Source organism: Salvelinus fontinalis, chromosome 19, assembly GCF_029448725.1.
Source record: "Salvelinus fontinalis isolate EN_2023a chromosome 19, ASM2944872v1, whole genome shotgun sequence".
NCBI lineage: Eukaryota > Metazoa > Chordata > Actinopteri > Salmoniformes > Salmonidae > Salvelinus > Salvelinus fontinalis.
The window spans coordinates 22,390,251-22,416,600 of NC_074683.1; the positions used below are offsets into that span (position 1 = coordinate 22,390,251).

The following is a 26,350-nucleotide window of genomic DNA, read 5'->3' on the forward strand; positions in this document are numbered from 1 at the left end:
ATTCGGAAGGTATTCAGACCCCTTGTCTTTTTCCACGTTTTGTTACGTTAGTCTTACTCTAAAATTGATTAAATTGTTTTTTCCCCCTCACCAATCTGCACACAATACCCCATAATGACAAAGCAAAAATAAGTTTTTACGACAGGTGGACTCCAAGTTGTAGAAACATCTCAAAGATGATCAATGGGAGCGGGTTACACCTGAGCTAAATTTTGAGTCTCATAGCTAGAGTTGCACATTTTGGTGAATATTCAGAAGTGGAAACTTTCTGTGGGAATTAACGGGAATATATGGGAATTACCGTGAATATATGGGAATTAATGGAAATATATGCAAATTGTTATTAATACCATCTAAATGTAGATGTTTTTTGCATTGGATATATGTACCATTTCATATGGAGACAAACATAAGCCGTTTACCTTATCATAAGTAGACGTAATTGCAAATGATTAAATAAAAAACAATTTAGTTACGAATTGAACTTTATTTAAACGAGTTGACTATTCACATGGGACGATTTCACTGAATAACAAAAGAAAGGGAATATTGAATGATCCCCAATGGTCCATCTGAACGTTTTTAACATCTGTAAAATGATAGTCTAGAAACTAAAGCTTTGGTTGTCTTCCTCTCTGACTTCCATGTCTTCTGGACCTCCTCAATGTCCACCTCTTGAACATCAGACTCTGAGGCCTCATCTTCACTATCACTTTCCAACCTTCTTGCGGATGGCTCGTTGTCATGCTCCAAAAGCCTCAAATTTGCCCGGATGGCCACCAATTTTTCAACCCTTGTATTGGTCAGCCTGTTGCATGCTTTGGTGTATGTGTTCCCAAACAAGGACCAGTTGCGCTCTGAGGTGGCTGATGTTGGTGGGATTTGGAGGATGATGGAGGCAACAGGGGAAAGAGCCTCAGATCCACAAAGCCCCTTCCACCAGGTGGCTGATGATATATGTTGGCATGACTGCCATTTTGCATCTCCATCCCAAAGCCCTTGCTTGGAAGTGTACTTCACCAGACTGCCAAGAACCTTGTCCTCATGTAGACCAAGGTGGTGAGACATGGTAGTGATGACACCATAGGCCGTGTTGATCTCTGCACCAAACAGGATGCTCGGGCCAGCATACTTGGGGTCAAACATGTACGCTGCGGCATGTATGGGCTTCATGCAGAAGTCTTTGCGCTTTTTGATGTATTTCAGAACTGCAGTTTCCTCTGCTTGGAGCAACAGTGAAGTGGACAGGGCAGTACGGATTTCTTCCCTTACATCTGCAAGCAGAGTCTGAACATCAGACATGATGGCATTGTCTCCCTCAATCTGTGCAATGGCTACTGCTATAAGTTTCAGGAGTTTGAGGCTGCTTACCACTCTCTCAAAAATACATCATCCTGAAGGATCCTCATTTCTTGGAGAGACTCCTTCCCCTCCAGGAGACTGTCAAACATGATGACACCACCCCTAACGGGTGTTGCTGGCCAGCTTCAATGTGGTGCTCTTATTTTTCTCACTTTGCTTGGTGAGGTAGATTGTTGCTTTAACTTGATGACCATTCACATACCTAACCATTTCCTTGGCTCTCTTGTAGTGTGTATACATTGTTTTCTGTGCCATGATGTCCTTGGAGTAGATTCAATGCATGAGCAGCACAGCCAATGGGTGTGATGTGAGGGTAGGACTCCTCCACTTTAGACCAAGCAGCCTTCATGTTCGCAGCATTGTCTGTCACCAGTGCAAATACCTTCTGTGGTCCAAGGTCATTGACTGCCTTCAGCTCATCTGCAATGTGGAAACCGCTGTCTGTTGTCCCTTGTGTCTGTGCTCTTGTAGAATACTGGTTGAGGGGTGGAGATGTAGTTAAATATTCCTTGCCCACGAACATTCGACCACCAGTCAGAGATGATTGCAATAGTCTGCTTTCTCTGATTTGCTTGACCTTCACTTGATCTCTGTTGAACTCTGCATCCAGTAAATGAGTAGATAAAGCATGTCTGGTTGGAGGGGTGTGTGCTGGGCGAAGAACATTTAGAAATCTCTTCCAATACACATTGCTTGTGAGCATCACAGGTGAACCAGTTGCATACACAGCTCGAGCAAGACATTCATCAGCATTTCTCTGACTACGTTCCTCCATTGAGTAAAAAAAAACTTCTGATCCCAGGAGGACCATGATCTGTTGCTATCGATAAGGTGTCCAGTTCATCATTTTCATCTAGAATAGAAGTAGAGGGAATTTTGTCAGGTTGCTTGTTGTGAGCTGGAGCGCGATGAGACAAGGATATCCTTACCGGCCAAACCCTCCCTAACCTGGACAACGCTAGGCCAATTGTGCGTCGCCCCACGGACCTCCCGGTCGCGGCCGGCTGCGACAGAGCCTGGGCACGAACCCAGAGTCTCTGGTGGCACAGCTAGCGCTGCGATGCAGTGCCCTTGACCACTGTGCCGCCCGGGAGGCCTCTAAACTCTATTTCTGATCAATTTGATGTTGTTTTAATGGGCCAAAAATGTGCTTTTATTTAAAAAACATGGACATTGGCAAGCGACCTCAAACTTTTGAACGGTAGTGTAAATCTGGTAGTTTAGTAAGTGTTGGGACAATAGGGGTTAGAATGGGGACGTTCTAGTTGAAGAGATTACAGATCAACACTAGAACTTTCTGTAAGGACTGGCCTCACTTCTCTGAAATATCAGACTTTGGACTTTACAGTCAGTGTACTTCGCTAACTTCACTATTCTGTCTTCTCTCTTGTGTATTTGAGTGGGGGAGGGGTTGTGTGTTTTAGTGCAGTATTTATGCTCTGAAGCTGCTCTCTGTTACCAAGAGGGATTACTCTTGTTCAGTAGAACATGAGTTGCACAGGAGTACACAGCACATCACACAAACATGAACAGCCACACGCATGAACACACATGCATTAACACACACACCTCATTTAACAGAGAAACATTCCTTATGCAGGAACACAATGTTCCCAATTTATAGGACATTTGAGGTGTGTCTCTATTGCATTTCAGTGGATGTGGGTAAAGCTGTTGGCTGGTTTACACTCTACATGAACTGTACACGTCTGACCTCCGATTAACCCTCTTATGGCAATATGAATGTAAGGGATGTGTGTGTGAGAGCCTGTGTGTGGCGCATTGGTCTGTGAATGTGTGAATCCTATCAGTTGATTACTGACAGTATATTGATGAGGACCTGTGCTATGTTACATCACTTACAAATACTGTTCTTTTTTGATGACTTTTCAGCTTTTATATTCCAGGAAATAAAAACTATTGATAGTGTACAGTATGTACTAGATGGTGGATTATGATCTGTTATCTGGTAGTGTGAAGTCCTGGTCTGTTTGGAAACAATCAAACCACCCATCTGTCCCATCTGTGTTTGGGTATGTGCGGACAGTAAGTGTCCTGAAGATAAGTGTGTGTGTGTCTCCTGAGGTTAATAGTGTGAAAGTGCCAACCAATCATGTTTGATTAAGACTATCATGCCGGGGGTCCACATAACGCACTATAACATGACTATGTGACTGACCCAAACAGCACATATTCATGTGATTGTACAGTATCATACATCCAGCTCAGCCCTCCCAGTTCACTCAACTGCTGGAGTGGAAGTAATGTTCTGGCTTGGCTAGCCGTCTGGAGCTAGAACATCATGTTCCAGGCCAATGTACAGATCCCCCTCCTCTCTTCCTTCTTTCGCTTTCCTCTATCCTCATTGCCCCCTCTTTCTCTCCCATCGCCCCAAATTGGACAGCTCTGCTATTGTCTCTGGGGATAAGCCCCAGTTCACACCGCAGTGACCGCACACACGCACAAACACACACTAGAGTGGTCCAGCCGTGTTGATGGTTGCGTGTGGAGGGGAACATCAGTTGGTTCTAGGCTCCAGTAAAGGCTTCTAACATCACCCCCACCCCCATGTGTCACTTCTCATCAACAGCCCAGTGACTCCACACAAAGACTGATGAGGGAGACTACTGTTACAGCCGCAGGCACGACTGACTCTCGCTCTCTTTCTCCCTCTTTCTGTCCCCCTCTCATTCCCTCTCCCTTTCTGTCCCCTCTCTCTGTCTCTCTCTGCTTTCTCTGTATTCTGTCTTTTGCCCCTCTTTTCATGGTTCATGTAAGAATCTCTAGTCTTTCTGCAGCTTTCTCTTTGAGCGTATTCAAAATGTCTTTGAGCGGTGCATCGTGCCCCAGAATGATGTGTGGGAGTGTTTTGTGTGTGTTAGACCTGCTAATGCCTGGTTTCACTTTACATTAGTCATACCTGTGGCCTTTGTTTTTCTCACACACATCTATGTAATGGCCGCTGTGTGGATCAGCACACGCTTTGTCAGACACCTCTCATTGGGCTGAGAATTGCTAGGGACCTCACAATACAATATTGTCACGATGCTTACAGTTGAAGTCGGAAGTTTACATACACTTAGGTTGCAGTCATTAAAACTTGTTTTTCAATCACTCCACAAATTTCTTGTTAACTTCTTGAGAATACAGGGGGTGCTGTTTTCGCATTAGCATAATTTCCTCTACAGATTAAATTGCCTCTTATTCAATTATTGCTGTTACTATATGCATATAACCATATACCATTGGATAGAAAACAAGCTATGGTTTCTAAAACCGTTTCAATTTTGTCTCTGAGTGAAACACAAGTCATTTGACAGCACTTTCCCTGAGCAAGAAGAAGATTGCAAGATGTGTATGCTCGCTTCAACGCTCTGCCTATATATGGTAAAGCCACCTATGACCCGAAACACAATTCATTCGTCTTCCTCTGGGTGTCAGGAAGACGTCAGAGGAGACATTTTTTGTTTATCTTGTACTGACGTGAAATAAGACCTATTTCTTTAGCGTGACCGACAACTTCAGGTTTTCTGAAACGCGTGTTTTAGAGGTGCAATTGTCTTTTTGTTATGCTGCCGTTACGGATGAAAACTATCTCCGTCTCGAAGTTTGTTTGATACATGTGACCATATCATCTTAATGTATGTTTTTTCAATATAGTTTAATCAAATTATTTGAGTTTTTTCGGGAGTTTTGCCGTGTTCCGTTCTGTGAGTTTTTTAACTTTGGACAGAACCGTGCTAGTCGACCAGTACCTACGCTAAATGAAGAGGGAAAGTTGCCATTGTGAATGGATTGAACGACTCATCAGGACTAAGGACACCTTTATCAACATTCTGATGAAAGATCAGCAATAGTAAGACCCAATTTACGATGTTATTTCATATATCTGTCGTGCATGTGAACTGGTCGGGCGCGCCCAGCTGGTTCTGGCTGGCGTGGCTATGCTAATTTAGCGCTACATTTTGTTTTCGCTATAAAACATTTAATAAATCTGAAATATTGTTTGGATTCACCAGATGTTGGGCTTTCAATATCTGTACGCTGTGTATTTTTTCTGAAATGTTTTAAGACAAGTAATTAGTTATATGAAGTTGGTCTCTGTAATTGTTCTGGCTGCATCAGCACTATATCAGATTGCAGCTGCAATGTAGAACTGTGATTTATACCTGAAAAATGCACATTTAAAAAAAAAAAAACTATGCTATACCATAAATATGTTATCAGACTGTCATCTTATGAATTTGTTTGTTGGTTAGTGGCTATATATATTTTCATTTAGTCGAATTAGTGATAGCTACTGACGCAGGAAAAAACTTGGAGTAAAAAAATGGTGTCTTTTGCTAACGTGTTTAGCTAATAGATTTACATACTGTGTCTTCCCTGTAAAACATTTTAAAAATCTGAAATGGTGGCTTTATTCACAAGATCTGTGTCTTTCATTGGGTGTCTTGGACTTGTGATTTAATGATATTTAGATGCTACTATTTAATTGTGACGCTATGCTAGCGATGCTAATCAGTGTGGGGGGGGGGTGGGGGGTGCTCCCGAATCCGGGTTAGGTACTCGGTAGAGGTTAACAAACTATAGTTTTGGCAAGTCGGTTAAGACATCTACTTTGTGCATGACACAAGTAATTTTTACAACAGTTGTTTACAGAGATTATTTCACTTATAATTCACTGTATCGCAATTCCAATGGGTCAGACGTTTACATACACTAAGTTGACTGTGCCTTTAAACAGCTTGAAAAATTCCAGAAAATGATGTCATGGCTTTAGAAGCTTCTGATAGCCAAATTTACATCATTTGACTAATTTGGAGGTGTACCTGTGGATGTATTTCAAGGCCAACCTTCAAACTCAGTGCCTCTTTGCTTGACATCATGGGAAAATCAAAAGAAATGAACCAAGACCTCCACAAGTCTGGTTCATCCTTGGGAGCAATTTCCAAACGCCAGAAGGTACCACGTTCATCTGTACAAACAATAGTACACAAGTATAAACACCATGGGACCACGCAGCCGTCACACCGCTCAGGAAGTAAACGCGTTCTGTCTCCTAGAGATGAACGTACTTTGGTGTGTGAAAAGTGCAAATCAATCCCAGAACAACAGCAAAGGACCTTGTGAAGATGCTGGAGGAAACGGGTACAAAAGTATCTATATCCACAGTAAAACAAGTCCTATATCGACATAACCTGAAAGGCCGCTCAGCAAGGAAGAAGCCACTGCTCCAAAATTGCCATGTAAAAGCCAGACTACGGTTTGCAACTGCACATGGGGAAAAAGATTGTACTTTTTGGAGAAATGTCCTGAGGTCTGATGAAACAAAAATAGAACTGTTTGGCCGTAATAACCATCGTTATGTGTGGAGGAGAAAGGGGAGTCTTCCAAATGGACAATGACCCCAAGCATACTTTGAAGTTGTGGCAAAATGGCTTAAGGACAACAAAGTAAAGGTATTGGAGTGGCCATCACAAAGCCCTGACCTCAATCCCATAGAAAAGTTGTGGGCAGAACTGAAAAAGGGTGTGCGAGCAAGGAGGCCTACAAACCTGACTGTTACACCAGCTCTGCCAGGAGGAATGGGCCAAAATTCACCCAACTTATTGTGGGAAGCTTGTGGAAGGCTACCCAAAATACTTTACCCAAATTAAACAATTTAAAGGCAATGCTACCAAATACTAATTGAGTGTATGTAAACTTCTGACCCACTTGCAATGTGATGTTAAAAATAAAAGCTGAAATAAATAATTCTCTCTACTATTATTCTGACATTTCACATTCTTAAAATAAAGTGGTGATCCAAACTGACCTAAGACAGTACATTCTTACTAGGATTAAATGTCAGCAATTGTGAAAAACTGAGTTGAAATTTAGTTGGCTAAGGTGTATGTAAACTTCCGACTTCAGCTGTAGGTGCCAATACAATATTTATTGCGATTCTCTCGATTCCGTATGTATTGCGACTCGATATTGCGATTTGATGTTTCAAACATATTGTTCACTAAATGTTTGACGAGAGAGCATGAGAAACGAGTTTTGATTAGTGAAGTAAATAAAAGTGCTGCAAACATGTTGGCTTAATATTTAAAAAGAAGATGAAGTGCATGCTATAGGATGAAACATACTGGCGTTTTTGCACATGTACAGCCGAGTAGCTTACGCTACCTAATCATCCCCAGCTTACAATCAGCTCATTCATCGCCCCTCTCCCCTGTAACTATTCCCCTGGTCGTTGCTGTAAATGAGAATGTGTTCTCAGTCAACTTACCTGGTAAAATAAGGGTTAAATAAATAAACCTACAGTAGCAAGTTTATTATTTGTATCTTTTTTTATAAATATAATCGATACTTGGAGTAAGATATCGATATATCATCCCGAAATAATATGACGATATGTAACTATCGATTTCTCCCCCCCATCACTACTATCCAGTGATCCCTATCAGACCATACATACACATAGCAGAGCACCTTTGAGAACTCAGCTTAGTAAACCTGTACGTATCTTAGTAATGTTTGGGGATATTTGTTGAATGGTGGGCTGTAAAACGCTATCTGAACCTTTTCATGAACTATTGGATCCACTTGACCACATGTTACATATGGGAATTACTATAAACTAGGAATGTAACATTTTACCCGGTTTGTCCCCGGTTCAAATGTTTAAGAGATGTCTGTGGGAGCCCAAACCAATCCAAATTTAAGCATGCATCGGTCAGAAAACAGATTATTATATTAGGAATTGACCGTTTTTACTCATTCAGATTTTATTTAGGTTGTTCAGGTTCACAGTAAGAAAATAGTTTTGGTAATTTTGCTTTAAACAGTTTGTGTATTTGGTCATTTTTACATGTACAGGGTAATTTTGTAAAGGACAGCTATAAATTTGCTTTCACGGAACAAGCTCTCTTAACTTTACAAACGTTCTAACCATTCACTTTCGAGACCAGGGTAAAATCCAAAGGTGCATTATATGAATTGGCTAAATTCCATGCTAATTCCTAAATATAAATATTGACTTACTGTAATACTATCTCAAAACATTTTCAATCTGCAAAAATGACAAGTTAATCAGTGGGTGATGGCGAGACAATAGTAGTAGGCCTGATTACCAACAATGATGAGACGGGAAGGTGAGAGCCCTGGCGGAAGGGTGCCAGGAAAATAACCTCCCTCAACGTCAACAAAATGAAGGGGCTGATTGTGGACTACAGGTGATAGCAGAGAGAGCACACCCCATCCACATTGACGGGGCCGCAGTGGAGAGGGTCCAAGCTTCAGAATCCTCTGTGCACATTACTGACAACCTGAAATGGTGCCTTCATGCAACAGCGCCTCTTCAACCTCAGGAGGCTGAAGAAGTTCAGCTTGGCCCCTAGGACCCTCACAAATTTTTACACCATTCAGAGCATCCTGTCAGGCTGTATCACCGCCTGATACAATAATTGCACCGTCCGCAACTGCCGTGCTCTCCAGAGGCTGGTGCGGTCAGCCCAACATCGCACGGGGAACAGTATCCATGTACTTCATACACATCTATCTCTCTCCGCCTCTCTGAGATGGTGTAACGTGCTGATGCCGTGTATCTGGTCCATTCTTCTTTGTTGAGAGAGAGCTGGAGAGAGCAGGACTCAACTCTGTTGTGTGACCTGCTGCTCTCATTCCAAATATTCAAATGGCACCTGTCTCTCTCCTTCTCCCTTTCTACCTCTATTTCATGTAGAAGCTGATGGACATTCTCCAAATCTTTCACAAAATAAATGGCATCACCATCATAGTCAGTGAATGGTTTAGGACTTGCTATTTATAAACTGGTCGTTGTGTAAGAAGTAGGCTACACATTCATACACGTTGGGTTGACATATATACACACACACACACACACACACACACACACACACACACACACACACAGATGGTAAGGATCAGACTGGCAGATCAGGGGTAGCATCTTTAGCCCACTATTTCCCAAATCCCAAATGTACCAAACAATAGAATATGACTGGATCAATCCCCTCAGGGTTAATTTAACCAGGCATAATCAGCAACACAATTACAATACAGTATGTTGCTCTATAACATACTGTGTTCCACCCCATCACCATCTGTGGGCCTTCACGTGAGTTTACCAACCAATCACAGCACTTGTAGACATAAAATGTGTCTTAATCAATATGGTATAAGTTATTAGATGGCTTATTAAGTGTGTGTAGTCAGTTGCGTGTGAAAGAGGTTGATGTCCCATCATGTGTCAAGTCTGTATTCTTCAGGCTAATGTAAACTGCCCCAGTTGGACATCTGAACAATAGAAAGCCCACTCTGACTCAGGCCTCAGTGTATCTGAACAGGTAAATCCCTCTGCTTTGTCCTTGTCTGTGTTGTTGTTCCCCTAACCCAGGCTGCTGGCTGACTAAGTTTGCAGACGCGTGTGTGTGTGTTGTACTCTTTCTGTGTGTGCAGGCGTTAAGCCCCCCATTAGCTCACCCTGTTGATGAGAAGTGACAGGATAAGACCTGGCTCAAATACAGGGGCCAGACTCGACCCTCCTGACATACCCTGCCTTTGTGGGGTGGGGGGGGGGGGGGGGGATCTCCTAAACACAGAGGGGGGTCCAAAACCACCCTGGAGGAAGGGAGAGGGCGAGTGAGAAGAGGTGAATTTTTGGAGGACGGTGGAGTAGCGTGAGAATGGTATCCACCTCTTGTCTGTTGGAGGGTAGTAGACCCAGGGCTCACCAGGGAGGGAAGGAGAGAGGGAAAGGGGAGGTTACGAGGAGGAGAAGTGCTCATCAGGGAAGAAGCTAATCTGTTTTGATGGTTTATGTAACACTAGGTCACATGACTGCACGCAGTACTGTGATGTCACAGGTGCCCTACTCTTGTTTTTGCTCAATCAGTCGCTAGTTCGCCTGCCTTGGAGAAGCACACAGAGGCTAGAGACATACATACGCAGCCCTGGCTTGTCCCCACATCTGCACCAATGCTCTCCAGACTGGTGGAACTCAGAGAAGGAATATACAGTGATTTTAAAAGAGAGAAAGGGACCAAGGGACTAGAAAATAGGAATATATCTGATTCTATTGGAGGAGAGTTGACGGACAGCCCGATGAGAGAGCTGGTGGTCCGGGTGCAAAGCCGGGACGAGATGGCCATGAAGCTGCTGTTCAGGGAACTGGAGCAACACCTCAAGAGGTAAACGAAGACTCATACTGGAGCTAAACAATGCTCACTTAGTCCTCCCTTACTGGAGCTAGTCTACTGTTGACAATACTTACCTAGTCTCTTTGTCTACCGTGTCTGCTAACAACAGGGTTAGTCTCTTAATACTGTAACTGAAGAGGTAGACTCTGTCTGTCTGCTCCAACTGTACAGGAGTCTGGAAACAAGCCATTGGAAGGAAGACACTAAGCTGCATTGTCTCTATTGCTCTTGGCTTTGTCAGTCTAACCATTGGTTTAACGATTGGTATTACTTATTTCATTTGAAACATGAATGGTGATTTAGATTTAATACAGTTGTAGAATTGGAATGTGGGCATGTCAGTATTTAATTTTTTTTTGACGATGATAATGTTTCGGAAAAACTATGTATGGTACATAGTAAAGATATGTAGGGTAAGGGTTAATTGTTTGTCTTATTTTTTACAGAACAAAATGAACTTAAGCAGGGCAGATATTGTGTATGCTTTTGTGTGTTGATAGTTGTGTGCATGTTCAGTTGTTTTAGTAGTTGCATGGTTTAGGGGACTGATGTTGTCACTTTGTCAGTTGACAGTTTGATGGTTGCTTAGTTGTTGGCTGCTGGTTGCATGGTATTGGTCAGTATGTAGTTGTTGCATGCATGCATGATGTAGGTGAGTGTATTGGATTGGGGCCAGATCAGATCCTTACTGTGTCTTCAGTAGGTCTTCTACCTAACCATGTATGATACAGCAATATGGCACAAAGTACATCGTCAAAATGTAGGTTAGCTTATCTTAGATATGTGTTTAACATCATCTACCATGCCACCATCACATTGAATGGACAAGAAAAGCAATATTGTCAGAATTGGTGTGCGAGTACATTAACCAAGTTAGTAAGTAAGCCTTGTCTGAGACATTAACTGTTTGTAATTTTTCTATTATAAATATTCTTGGAGTTAAGGGTAGGGTTTATTTTATACACAGTTGAAGTCGGAAGTTTACATACACCTTAGACAAATACATTTAAACTCAGTTTTTCACAATTCCTGACATTTAATCCCAGTAAACATTCCCTGTCTAATGTCAGTTAGGATCACCACTTTATTTTAAGAATGTGAAATGTCAGAATAATAGTGGAGAGAATGATTTATTTCAGCTTTTATTTATTTCACATTCCCAGTGGGTCAGAAGTTTACATACACTCAATTAGTATTTCGTAGCATTGCCTTTAAATTGTTTAACTTGGGTCAAATATTTTGGGGAACCTTCCACAAGCTTCCCACAATAAGTTGGGTGAATTTTGGCCCATTCCTCCTGACAGAGCTGGTGTAACTGAGTCAGGTTTGTAGGCCTCCTAGCTCGCACACACTTTTTCAGTTCTGCCCACAAATTTTCTATGGGATTGAGGTCAGGGCTTTGTGATGGCCACTCCAATACCTTTACTTTGTTGTCCTTAAGCCATTTTGCCACAACTTTGGAAGTATGCTTGGGGTCATTGTCCATTTTGGAAGACCCATTTGCGACCAAACTTTAACTTCCTGACTGATGTCTTGAGATGTTGCTTCAATATATCCACATAATTTTCCTGCCTCATAATGCCATCTATTTTGAAGTGCACCAGTCCCTCCTGCAGCAAAGCACCCCCACAGCATGATGCTGCCACCCCCGTGCTTCACAGTTGGGATGGTGTTCATCGGCTTACAAGCCTCCCGCTTTTTCCTCCAAACATAACGATGGTCATTATGGCCAAACAGTTCTATTTTTTGTTTCATCAGACCTGAGGACATTTCTACAAAAAGTATGATCTTGGTCCCCTTTTTCAGTTGCAAACCGTAGTCTGGCTTTTTTTATGGCGGTTTTGGAGTAGTGGCTTCTTCCTTGCTGAGCGGCCTTTCAGGCTATGTTGATATAGGACTCGTTTTACTGTGGATATAGATACTTTTGTACCCGTTTCCTCCAGCAACTTCACAAGGTCCTTTGCTGCTGTTCTGGGATTGATTTGCACTTTTCGCACCAAAGTACGAGGAGATCGAACGAGTCTCCTTCCTGAGCGGTATGACGGCTGCGTGGTCCCATGGTGTTTATACTTGCGTACTATTGTTTGTAGAGATGAATGTGGTACCTTCAGGCGTTTGGAAATTGCTCCCAAGGATGAACCAGACTTGTGGAGGTCTACAATATTTTTTCTGAGGTCTTGGCTGTTTACTTTTGATTTTCCCATGATGTCAAGCAAAGAGGCACTGAGTTTGAAGGTAGGCCTTGAAATACATCCACTGGTACACCTCCAATTGACTGAAATTATGTCAATTAGCCTATCAGAAGCTTCTAAAGCCATGCCATAATTTTCTGGAATTTTCCAAGCTGTTTAAAGGCACAGTCAACTTAGTGTATGTAAACTTCTGACCCTCTGGAATTGTGATACAGTAAATTATACGTGAAATAATCTGTCTGTAAACAATTGTTGGAAAAATTACTTGTGTCATGCACAAAGAAGATGTCTTAACCGACTTGCCAAAACTATAGTTTGTTAATAACAAATTTGTGGAGTGGTCGAAAAACGAGTTTTAATGACTCCAACCTAAGTGTATGTAAATTTCTGACTTCAACTGTATTTTTTACCTTTATTTAAGGATCTGATCTGGCAAGTCAGTTAAGAACAAATTCTTATTTACAGTGACGACCTACCAGGGAACAGTGAGTTAACTGCCTTGTTCAGGGGCAGAATGACAGATTTTTACCTTGTCTGCTCTGGGATTCGATCCAGCAACCTTTCCGGCACAATGCTCTAACCACTAGGCTAACTGCTGCCCCAGGTAGAAAAAAGCACTTCTGTGATTGGAAAATGCTGGGACCAGGTAGTTACAGCCTACCTCCATTATATGTTGCTTGTCATTGGCTGGGGACCTACAGGTCAGTGAACAGAACATTGGTTAAGCACAGCTTCCTGGAAGCCTGTCCTAGTATGGCCCTAGTGCTTTATGAATGGAGCCCAGTATAGCTCAGGGCGAAGTAGCTTTGGTCGCTGTGTGTGTGTGGACTGAGGTCAGGCTGAGCACTACCCAGGTATATATTTGGGTCTGTGTAATAGGTTAAAGCCACCTCCAGTCAAAGGACAGGAAGAGAGAACAGCGCATTGAGACTCTTACTGAGCTGCAGGGCCTCAGTGGGAACAGTGCTGCTGTAATTAGGATCACTGTTGGATGGACTCAGTACAGTACTGGGCACCTCAGGCTAACCACAAGCCAAGTTCTGCTGAACTAGATAAGGTTTTGTTAAATTGTGTGTGAAGATGGACGCCTTTCCCATGACTGAGGGCACGACAAAATCTATTCCCCTCAGGAGACTGAAAAGATTTGGCATGGGTCCTCAGATCCTCAAAAGGTTTTACAGCTGCACCATCGAGAGTATCCTGACGGGTTGCATCACTGCCTGGTATGGCAACTGCTTGGCCTCCGACCGCAAGGCACTACAGAGATTAGTGCGTACGGCCCAGTACATCACCGGGGCCAAGCTTCCTGCCATCCAGGACCTCTATACCAGGCAGTGTCAGAGGAAGGCCCTAAAAATTGTCAGACTCCAGCACCCTAGGCATAGACTGTTCTCTGCTATCGCACGGCAAGCGGTATCGGAGCGCCAAGTTTAGGGACAAGAGGCTTCTAAACAGCTTCTACCCCCAAGCCATAAGACTCCTGAACATCTAGTCAAATGGCTACCCAGACTATTTGCATTGCCCCCCTCCCCCTATGCTGCTGCTACTCTGTTATTACCTAGGCATAGTCACTTTAATAGCTCTACCTACATGTACATATACTCAGCAAAAAAGAAACGTCCTCTCAATATCAACTGCGTTTATTTTCAGCAAACTTAACGTGTAAATATTTGGATGAACATAACAAGATTCAACACCTGAGACATAAACTGAACAAGTTCCACAGACATGTGACTAACAGAAATGGAATAATGTGTCCCTGAACAAAGGGGGGGTCAAAATCAAAAGTAACAGTCAGTATCTGGTGTGGCCACCAGCTGCATTAAGTACTGCAGTGCATCTCCTACTCATGGACTGCACCAGATTTACCAGTTCTTGCTGTGAGATGTTACCCCACTCTTCCACCAAGGCACCTGCAAGTTTCCGGACATTTCTGGGGGGGAATGGCCCTAGCCCTCACCCTCCGATCCAACAGGTCCCAGACGTGCTCAATGGGATTGAGATCCGGGCTCTTTGCTGGCCATGGCAGAACACTGACATTCCTGCCTTGCAGGAAATCACGCACAGAACGAGCAGTATGGCTGGTGGCATTGTCATGCTGGAGGGTCATGTCAGGATGAGCCTGCAGGAAGGGTATCACATGAGGGAGGAGGATGTCTTCCCTGTAACGCACAGCGTAGATATTGCCTGCAATGACAACAGGCTCAGTCCGATGACGCTTTGACACACTGCCCCAGACCATGACGGACCCTCCACCTCCAAAACGATCCCGCTCCAGAGTACAGGCCTCGGTGTAACGCTCAGTCCTTTGATGATAAACGCGAATCCGACCATCACCCCTGGTGAGACAAAACCGTGACTCAACAGTGAACAGCAGTTTTTGCCAGTCCTGTCTGGTCCAGCGACGGTGGGTTTGTGCCCATAGGTGACGTTGTTGCCGATGTCTGGTGAGGACCTGCCTTACAACAGGCCTACAATCCCTCAATCTAGCGCCTCTCATCCTATTGCGGACAGTCTGAGCACTGATGGAGGGATTGTACATTCCTGGTGTAACTTGGGCAGTTGTTGTTGCCATCCTGTACCTGTCCCGCAGGTGTGATGTTTGGATGTACTGATCCTGTGCAGGTGTTGTTACATGTGGTTTGCCACTGTGAGGACTATCAGCTGTCCGTCCTGCCTCTCTGTAGCGCTGTCTTTGGCGTCTCACAGTACGGACATTGCAATTTATTGCCCTGGCCACATCTGCATTCCTCATGCTTCCTTGCAGCATTCCTAAGGCACGTTCACGCAGATGAACAGGGACCCTGGGCATCTTTCTTTTGGTGTTTTTCAGAGTCAGTAGAAAGGCTTTTCAGTGTCCTACGTTTTCATAACTGTGACCTTAATTGCCTACCGTCTGTATGCTGTTAGTGTCTTAACAACCGTTACAGAGGTACATGTTCATTAATTGTTTATGGTTCATTGAACAAGCATGGGGAACTGTGTTTAAACCCTTTACAATGAAGATCTGTGAAGTTATTTGGATTTTTACTCATTATCTTCTTTGAAAGACAGGGTCCTGAAAAAGGGCCGTTTCTTTTTTTGCTGAGTTTATTACCTCAATTAGCTCGACACCGGTGCCCCCACACATCAACTCTGTACCAGTACCCACTGTATATAGCCCCACTATTGTTATATTACTGCTGTCTTTAAATATTTGTTTTAGGTATTTTCTTAAAACTGCGTTGTTGGTTAAGGGATTGTAAGTAAGCATTTCACTGTAAGGTCTACACCTGTTGTATTCGGCACATGTGACAAATAAAATGTGATGTGATAGATCTGTGAATAACTGGATGAAATGGTGGCCTTACTATGTAGTAGCCTGTTTTGTACATTTAGTATTGGATCTTAGTGCAGTAAAAAAAACTTGATTGTCCTGTGTTCTTTATATATATTTCCACACTGGGGTTGAAATAATACTGTTAAAATGATAATGTACTATGGTGGGATGGAGTTTTGGCGAGGGTAAATTAGTTAATAGACCAAATAACAAAGAGCGTTCCAAACCCCTCTGCCAACAACAGCTAGTTTTCACTTTTCTCCTCCAGACCACTCCCAGAAATTTCTACAAACATTATTGCTTAAAAATGTATCTTTGCTAAAAAGCTATTTTTGTTTTCAATTAGTATGGTAAAAAAGAAAATCCCAGTAATGTACTTAATTGTTACCCTGAAATTATTTAATGTTGAGATCAAAATTGCTGTATTGGACCTTTTTATATCCTGTGATGATATTGCACCACTTCTGTGCATGCCCAAACACACTTGAGCCTTTGTCTTTCCTATGAAACCATACGACCCTACATTCTATTCTCTGTGTGCAAGACTCTGGCTCTAGTGTGCCTGTAACTCTGTGTCTCTGGTATTAATCCCTACACCCTGCTGGAAGGATTGACCATTCTTCAATAGCAGCAATACCTTTCCCTCCCTGTACCCCACCTTTACTCTCTCCCTCCTTTCCTCCCAGGTAGGGTGTGTAAAAGAGGGCATCAATAAATCACCCCAGCTCCGCCTATACACAGAGAGGTCAGATTTCTTGTGTGTGGAATGTAAGAGGTGGGTTGGGTTGAGGTGTGAATGGAATCTATTTATGAGAAGTGTTATGGCTGCATGTAGGGGTAATGTGTGTTTTTGAGGTACAGTTGAAGTCTGAAGTTTACATACACCTTAGACAAATACATGTCAACTCAGTTTTCACAATTCCTGACATTTAATCCCAGTAAAAAATCCCTGTTTTGGGTCCGTTAGGATCACCACTTTATTTTAAGAATGTGAAATGTCAGAATAATAGTAGAGTGATTTATTTCAGCTTTTTTTTCTTTCATCACATTCCCAGTGGGTCAGTTTACATACACTCGATTAGTATTTGGTAGCATTGCCTTTAAATTGTTCAGCTTGTGTCAAACGTTTCGGGTAGCCTTCCACAAGCTTCCCACAATAAGTTGGGTGAATGTTGGCCTATCCCTCCTGACAGAGCTAGTGTAACTGAGTCAGTGTACTCGCACACACTTTTTCAGTTCTGCCCACAAATGTTCTATAGGATTGAGGTCAGGGCTTTGTTATGGCCACTTCAATACCTTGACTTTGTTCTCCTTAAGCCAATTTGCCACAGCTTTGGAAGTATGCCTGGGGTCATTGTCCATTTGGAAGACCCATTTTCGACCAAGCTTTAACTTCCTGACTGATGTCTTGAGATGTTGCTTCAATATATCCACATAATTTTCCTGCCTCATAATGCCATCTATTTTGTGAAGTGCACAAGTCCCTCCTGCAGCAAAGCACCCCCTCAACATGATGCTGCCACCCCTGTGCTTCACGGTTGGGATGGTGTTCTTCGGCTTGCAAGACTCCCGCTTTTTCCTCCAAACATAACGATGGTCATTATGGCCAAACAGTTCTATTTTTGTTTCATCAGACCTGAGGACATTTCTCCAAAAAATTACGATCTTTGTCCCCATGTGCAGTAGCAAACTGTAGTTTGGCTTTTTTTATGGGGTTTTTGGAGCAGTAGCTTCTTCCTTGCTGAGCGGCTTTTCAGGTTATGTTGATATAGGACTCGTTTTACTGTGGATATAGATACTTTTGTACCTGTTTTTTCCAGCATCTTCACAAGGTCTTTTGCTGTTGTTCTGGGATTGATTTGCACTTTTCGCACCAAAGTACGAGGAGATCGAACGAGTCTCCTTCCTGAGCGGTATGACGGCTGCGTGGTCCCATGGTGTTTATACTTGTGTACTATTGTTTGTACAGATGAACGTGGTACCTTCAGGCGTTTGGAAGTTGCTCACAAGGATGAACCAGACTTGTGGAGGTCTACAATTTTTTTCTGAGGTCTTGGCTGATGTCTTTTGATTTTCCCATGATGTCAAGCAAAGAGGCACTGAGTTTGAAGGTAGGCCTTGAAATACATCCACAGGTACACCTCCATTTGACTCAAATTATGTAAATTAGCCTTTCAGAAGCTTCTAAAGCCATGACATCATTTTCTGGAATTTTTCAAGCTGTTTAAAGGGACAGTCAACTTCTGACCCACTGGAATTGTAAGTGAAAAGGTCTGTCTGTAAACCATTGTTGGAAAAAGTACTTAATTTTTCTTCCCCCCCAGTAGTGTTAAGATGGCAATACTCAAGCCTTGAAGGCCTTTTCTGCTGCACATATGTAGGCCAGCCATAATGCTCATCCACATCATTCTCATTTTATAGTTTGGATTGCATTCAAATGAATATAGAAACTAGGATTTCTACACTACAGTTGTATGGTTCACTCAATCATTTTCTCAGCCAAAACTTTTAGCAAACGAAGAGAAGCTTTTTCTTTGACTAACTCCAGGCTATTTTACTGACAGTTACTGTAGATGGATTACCACAAATTTCATATTTAAAGACAACCTTTAGGCCTTTACTGTAACTTCTGTGATGAGCAAGGCGTGTCCATGTGTATTCTGCACATCCTAGTACTGAAGTTATATAACAAGAAAACTTATATTTATTTGACTTGCACTCAGTGGCCAGTTTGAGGCACACCCATCTAGTACCAGGTCGAACCCACCTTTGCCTTTCAACACAGCCTGAATTCTTTGGGGCATGGACATGTTGCTCAATTGGTATCCAGGGACCTAACGTGCGCCAGGAAAACATTCCCCATGCCACTGCCACCAGCCTGTACCATTGACACCAGGCAGGATGGGGCCATGGAATCATACTGCTTACGTCAAGTCCTGACGCAACAAGAACCGGGATTCGTCGGACCAGGCAATGTTTTTCCACTCCTCAATTGTCCAGTGTTGGTGATCACGTGCCCACTGGAGCAGCTTCTTCTTGTTTTTAGCTGATAGGAGTTGAACCCAGTGTGGTCGTCTGCCGCAATAGCCCATCAATGACAAAGACTGACGAGTTGTGTGTTTCCTGAGATGCCGTTCTGCACACTACTGTTGTACTGTGCCGTTATTTGCCTGTTTGTGGCTTGCACAATTCTTGCCATTCTCCTTCGACCTCTCATCAACTAGCTGTTTTTGCCCACAGGACTGCCGCTGACGGGATATTTTTTGTTTGTAAATCCTAGACACTGTTGTGTGTGAAAAGCCCAGGAGACCGGCCGTTTCTGAGATGCTGGATTCGGCCCGCCTGGCACCAACAATCATACAACGCTCAAAGTTGCTTAGGTCACTCGTTTTGCCCATTCTAACGTTCAATTGAACAATAACTGAATTGCCTCAATGCCTGTCGGCCAACTTTATATAGCAAGCCACGTCCACGTGACTCACTGTCTGTATAAACCATTTTCGTGAACGGGGTGGTGTACCTAATAAACTGGCCACTGAGTGTATATTTCTATAGTTTGGTGTAGTTAAGAATCCACTGTATCAGCAGCACTGAACAGATATTATCCAATGATGGCTGATGTGTGATGAGCTTTCTCTGGCGTAAAATTAAGCAATAAGGCACGAGACAATGCTGTATCATCAATACAATCACAGGTAAACGGCGTTATTCAGCCCAACGTGATAGTCTTATTGCTTGAATTGAACTGTTACCAACATATTAAATAACAGTGAATTGCGTATTTTCATTAAATGGTATTTTGATAAGTAAATTAGCTAATAATGTTTAATTCTTTCACCAGAAGATATAGAATGGACAAAAATCTGGTCCTTAGTTCTTTCGGTCAGGTTGCTACAGATGCGACCCAGTCGCTGATTATTTTTGCATAGTTGATGTGCAAAAAGACTGGTCGTCCGTTCTAAACAAAATGGTATGCAGGCTGGATATCGTTCTTGTCACTTGCTAGCTAGCCAGCCAAATTCCGCTAACTCAGTCAGGTCAAATTTAACCTGGGATGTCGGTATGCACTAGCTGCATTTCCGTTTGAGTTTTTTTTCTGTTGGCATTTATTTGGATATGTCCCATGATAATGACGATGTGTAATTTTGAATGGCTCAGAAAAAGTTGTCTGGCACCGTTCACTCTGTATGGTACTACAGAGATCTAAATTCAAAGGTGAAACATTGTTTCCGAGGTCGGACAGGCAGATAGTGAGGCTTATATTACCTCCGCTGTACCAAACTAAAAGCTAGGCTGGAAGCAAGAGGAAATAATGTGCAAGTTGAGATAAATACAAGAGATTATTCAGACAGCAACATTAACATGATATTCTTATGGAGGCGCAGTGATCATTTTCAGATGGAACTGTTAGCAGGCATAGGTGTCTGTGATGGCCAATACACCACGGCTTGAAACGCTGCTTGTCCAATCAGCATCCAGTATCCAAACAACCAGTTGTATTATGGCTACCATGACATCACTCAGTTGCTTGCTACACTGAGGTGTGTTTCTTTGCCCCATACAATAAAAAGTGCTTGGCGCATCTGAACAAGTGCTATTTAAAACCAACCCCTTAATTGAGTTAATGGACATCTCTTACTTTCGACTGAAAATATCTAAAGGCTAGCTATAGCTTGGGGTCAGGGAGAAGCCACAGGCACTAGCCTATAACATAGTTTCTGAGTCTGTAAATACGAGGAAGTGAGCAGAGAAACAGAAATTTTATTTAAAACTGCTAAATGTTCTCTCAGCTCCATTTGTAGAATTGCATGAAATGTTTTAAAATTGCATCATTTTCTCTCAGCTGTATGGCAAAATGTGTAGAATTGCAGGTAATTTGCTTTAAAACGTTAACAATTTATCTCAGCTCCATGGAGAGATGTTCTGTAAAATTCAGCCTGCCACACCCGCCACCTAAGCTTTTTGTTCCAGAAAAAAACCCTGTGATGTACTGTACATGGCTAATTTATCGAATGATGTGATTGACGATTAGGTGACCACTTTGGATCAACTTTGCTAGTTCTGGAATACAGAAAATAAGTGTACAGGCTCGGGGTGCTCAATGAGATGTTTGGAAAACACTGGTTCTGTTTCTACGTTTTTCTCCAGAACATTAATAAAGTTATCCACTATCCATCTTGCCAGTCAAGTCACTTACCCACTTCTTAGTGTTTTGCTCACAGTCAACAGGTATTTTGTGAGGCTACATTGTTTTTGTTTGGAGACTGACGCATGACATCTCTTCTCCTAATTTCTGAAGCACAAAAAAATGTAGCACATGCGTCTCTGGCTTGTCTCAGTAATTTGAGGCATGATGGATGGAGGGCTTCCCTCACGTGAATTGAGTTAGTGTCTGACTCATCTGTAGTCAGTCTGGCAATCCTGTGTACCAGGCAGACATACACAACTTGTGCTGGAAGAGATCTGAATGAATCTGTTTACTTGTTGTTATTGGTATTTTATTAATTGGTTGGAGTAAACCCTGTGTGGACTGTCACTGGAGTGTTATCTTTTCCATACATTTTAACTCTGCATTGTTGGGAAAGGGCTCATGAGTAACCATTTCACAGTAAAGTCTACACCTGTTGGGTTCAGCACATGTGACACAATTTGACTTGATCCTTGTCTTGTGTGGGACTCTTGTTCTCATAGTAACCGCCAGGGGGTGGTGTGTCAACATTGAAGTCTTTTTTTGTTTTTGCACCTGCAAAGGTCTTGAAATGTTATTTTCTACTATATGTAAATGAGTTCTTAGTTTTTGTTTATAATATCCACTTTCATCGGGTTTACAGTCATTTTGGTTGTTGTAAATGCACAAAATACATCCGTTCATTGTCACCTTTCTCGTGTTGTGGCTGCCAGTAATTCATGGTATTCAGCCAATTGTTGGTAGCCTAATTCTTGACAAGTAAACATCCCTTTGTGTCTTGGAGGGACTGTTGTGTTCCTCCTCATCTCATCCGGTTTTTCCCAGTTTCTGCGGGTGAGGGCGCATCTCTGAATAATTTATGATAATGTATCGGCTGAGCCGCAGGTAGGGGCGTTCCTACATATATTATGCTAATATCAGTATCCCTCCACCAATGGGGTGCATCGGAGCCCTGTTTTTCTTAGATAAATTATGCAAATATCTCAGGCTGCAGATTTTCTGCGGAGCTGAGATGAACTGACCTTGGAGATTCTTTGTGGTGCAGCGGTAGATGTACAGACTCCCCGGGATAGGATGATTTTCTGACGGGACACAAAGTGCCTAATACCGCCTCTCCGAACCACGGAAGTAGAGAATGTGATACACGATAATCGTCGAGTTTTCCGTTGGTTAAAGCTTAGTTTATCTGTGATATAGCATGAATACTCCGTGCTATACAACAGTGGCGATGGATCTCGGTGTTTGCCAGCTAAGGAATTTTTCTATTTCGTTTTTATCTTCGTTGCTGAGCGCGGATAGTTCGCCTGTCAGGCTCGACAATAGGTAAATATAGCAGTGACTTGCTGCAAGGAGGATGCCTAGTGTGGGCAGTTTATAGTCTGTATGCTGAAAGAAACCCTCGTTTATACACTGAGTCAATCTATTATAGAGAACTTTATCATTGAAATACAAGTATAGTCTAATGATGCTGCCATTTTTTTATTGGGTTCAGTAAGAGAGAGAATGTGACTTGTCGTCCTGATGCGTTACCGGGATGGCTTCGCTTACTGTTGCCTCGGGAGATGCTGTACCTTAAATGTACACATCACCCATGGTTAATTTTTACATGGATGACAATGAAATAACATATTTGTATTATTTAGGAGGAATATTTTTTACGGTCATTTCAGTACACCCTGAACACTTTGCTCCAGAATGGTCTTTAGCGGAAGTGGTCACCTGTATAAGGATATTTATACTGTATTCCACTGTGTATTGAAATGGCTGGTATTAGATCTGCAACATCGACAGTATGTCTGCCTTTTAATCATTCATTCTTACCGATGCAGTGTGTTAAGACTTTTTTCTTTTCATTCTTCCAGTTCGTCAGGAGCCAGTGTGGTGGCCATAGACAACAAAATCGAACAGGCTATGGTAAGTTGATATATTATATTAACTCAACTTTCTTGTCTGCTATCTATACTACATAAATCACATGCATATATAACGTTTTTCGAAGAACACATGCGGAGAATGATCAGTTCAGAAGAAAACGTTGCATCAATCAGTTTAATGAATGGATTACATAACCAGTAACCGACCAGAACTGGGAAGTCACGCAAAATACAGACGTATTGCTGATTCTCTTTACAATATGCCTACTACTGCAGTTAAAACATCATGTCGCTCTTGATTTCCTCGTTTCTTTGTAACCAATTTTTTGACGCTGTTACATAGATGATGGCTCGTGAATACCTTGATGCTCTGGCAACTATGTAGCAGCATATGGTGTTATGTGCCTTGACGTCAGTTTAATACGTCGTTTGCCAAAGTGTATCTATGGGGGCATTAACGTTAGCCAGGTATCATCATTGAAAGTCGTATCAAGATGACATGCACTTTTACCATCCAGTTTACCGTGGTAGCACAATCACTTTATTTAAATTTTGGCAATCTTTAGCAAGGATTCAGTTCTGTAAAACATTCAGTTTCGATTTCTACCTGAAGCTACCATTTATTTGAATAAACTCGTTGACACAGGGAGATGAGCGTGCGTGCAGACTTTTATTTTCAGTTCTTCATGGTTCTAGTGTTTTATTGTCCCTGGATCCCCGCCTGCTGAGGAAGCTCTCTCTCTCACGCCATCTCGTGCTTGGCATGCCGTTGTTGCTAGGCAAACAAAGTCTTTGACGCCTGGGTATAAATATCGCGGGCTCCGATTGGCTAAAGCCTATATGTGGGCCGGCCATTTTGTGTGTTTGGTGACGTTGCGTCCTGGCTTAGAGGAAGGGGAGGTTTAGACCCTAGGACTATTTGTTTTATTATCTACAGAATCTTTCTTTTGATTTTCACCACATGTTCAACAGATTGTGTTAACATCAGACTCACTTCTTATATTAAAACAGACCACAGAAGCTAGCTACAATAATACACAATATGTTGTATTACATAGTAATTCTCATAGAAAGGGCAGTAGTAATGCTATGCTTACATTTTTATCATCATATCAAGAGTATGATATAGGTTTTAGGTCATTTAAAAAAAACAACACAAACTAAAAAAAAAAAGTGAGTTTGTAATTATGGTCACATTATGCATTTCATGTATGGGTGGCCCCAGGAATCAAACCCATAATCCTGGTGTTATAAAGAGACATTCCCTACCAACTGAGCCATACAGGGCCTTTGTATTTTTTGTGTGTGTGTAATTATTGCCATGTTAAACTCTGTGTTCTCTGTTCCTCTCTGTGCCTTTAGGACCTGGTGAAGAGCCACCTGATGTATGCAGTGAGGGAGGAAGTGGAGGTTCTGAAGGAGCAGATCAAGGAGCTGATTGAGAGGAACTCTCAGCTTGAGCAGGAGAACAGCCTTCTAAAGACCCTGGCCAGCCCAGAGCAGATGGCTCAGTTCCAGGCCCAGACCCAGGCGGGCTCCCCTCCCACCTCCACACAGCCACCGACCCAGGCACCAGCCCTACCCCCAACCCAACTGCAGCCAACCTCACACAACTTTGGACCCTCCGCATAGCATCACCGCCTACCCCGGGAGAGGGGTGAATGACGCAACCTATCAACCAACCAGGGTCTGACTGACTGTCCTCAGACATATTCTGTTCTAACACTGCAGAACAACCAGGCCTCCACTGCAGGAGGCTACGCTGTTAAGACAAGAATTTGCACATATTTAACTCTGGGAGCGGCCACGGGTGGTGTTGTCGTTTCAAGGCGCTTTAAAACACACTATCAAAGACAATCTACCTAGGAGAGGAGAAAAGTAGGCTGTTATAGGAGAATGAACATTGTCCAAAAATACATGGAAGTAAAAGTGAACATGACTCAAAGAATCACTGTGCCTGTATCAATGGATTTTAGGTGATGTCGACTTCAGTGGTAAAAATGATGGAGGGAAATAGTGATGGGAGTCACCGTGCTTCGCTGAGTCCTAATAATGTAAATAAATGCAGCTGTTCTCTTTTTTTCTGTGCGATACAGAGAGGGACAGACAGAGAATAGAGCATCTCTCATTGTGACAACTTCAATAATCTCTGAGGATTTATCATCGTGTAATAGTCCCCATCTGGCATGGGGCGAGAGGAGAGGAGGTCTAGAGGGAGAACACAACACTTTCATTGACGTCATCATTTTAACTGTGAGGTTGAAGGGAGTTGTAGCCTACATTTGCTTATTAAAGGATGATGATAATGAGGGTTTTTCCCTGTATTTAAGTTTGAGCCCCTCAGCCCTGCACCCTGTTATTTTGGTGGATTCTCTATTCATGTAATGAAGCTAAGGGGTTGAGATGTTAGGCTAAGCTGCATTTTCAAAGATGAGTTGATGGCCTTTCTACATGATGTATATCTCTGTATATTTAGTGTAAGTACTGTGTAATATAGTGATATAAGGAGAGAAGACCAGATGCTATGTAGGTGAGGTACAAATGAAGAGGGAGCTAGTAATGGGCTGGCCTGAAGATTTGTGCAGTCTCTTTATAATGCTGTAATTCAGGAGTATGGCGAGCTGTGGAGGTTATTTAACAGACAGATGACTGTATCCACTATTCATATCCTGGGTTACAACATTAACGGTTACTGTAAACCATTGTTCACTTGAAGTATTGCACCCCTCGTGAAGTTTTATTTCAATTGATTTCATTTTTTGACAGTGGAGTACTTCCTGATCAACTCTTTAACTTAACAAACACCATACTCTGAATATCATAAAGAAAAACAAATGGATTTTTTGCTTTCTATGTATAAGTTGTAAGCTCATGGTCTGTGCATGTTTCCTCAAACCAGATGAGGTATTGTAAACATACATAACACAATTACAGTTGCACTTCACAACTTTCAATAAAAATGTTAAAGGAATCAGAATCCACTTGTTCATGTCTCTTCTTGCGATTCATGATTCTATAGTTAAATAGATAACCTTCATTTACATATGTAATTTAAATAATTTACTTTATTTAATCTGTAGGATATATTTTGTCAAAGTCTGTCTCGTGAGATTTGCGAGAGGATTAAAAAAAAAAGTCTTTTTTTTGTGAGTTTATTTTATTCCTGCTTGCAGCACCCACGTAATCAATTAGGAGCGCAGCCGATGGAA

At 42.4% G+C, this 26,350-nt stretch overlaps 1 protein-coding gene across 3 annotated transcripts in view; it reads left to right on the plus strand.

Moving 5' to 3' along the window:
- Window positions 1-26,118, plus strand: part of LOC129816495 (TSC22 domain family protein 1-like) — a 77,312-nt gene extending 51,194 nt beyond the window's left edge. The window contains exons 1-3 of one of the 3 annotated variants that reach the window (XM_055871048.1): window positions 10,273-10,559; window positions 23,130-23,181; window positions 24,504-26,118. In XM_055871048.1, the coding sequence (XP_055727023.1) occupies window positions 10,348-10,559; window positions 23,130-23,181; window positions 24,504-24,773 (534 nt within the window). In that variant the 5' untranslated portion in view covers window positions 10,273-10,347 and the 3' untranslated portion in view covers window positions 24,774-26,118. Of the gene's footprint in view, window positions 1-10,272; window positions 10,560-22,249; window positions 22,591-23,129; window positions 23,182-24,503 lie in introns of those variants that run through there. The other 2 variants (XM_055871050.1, XM_055871046.1) reach the window with 2 other exon arrangements.
- Window positions 26,119-26,350: the final 232 nt, after the last annotated feature.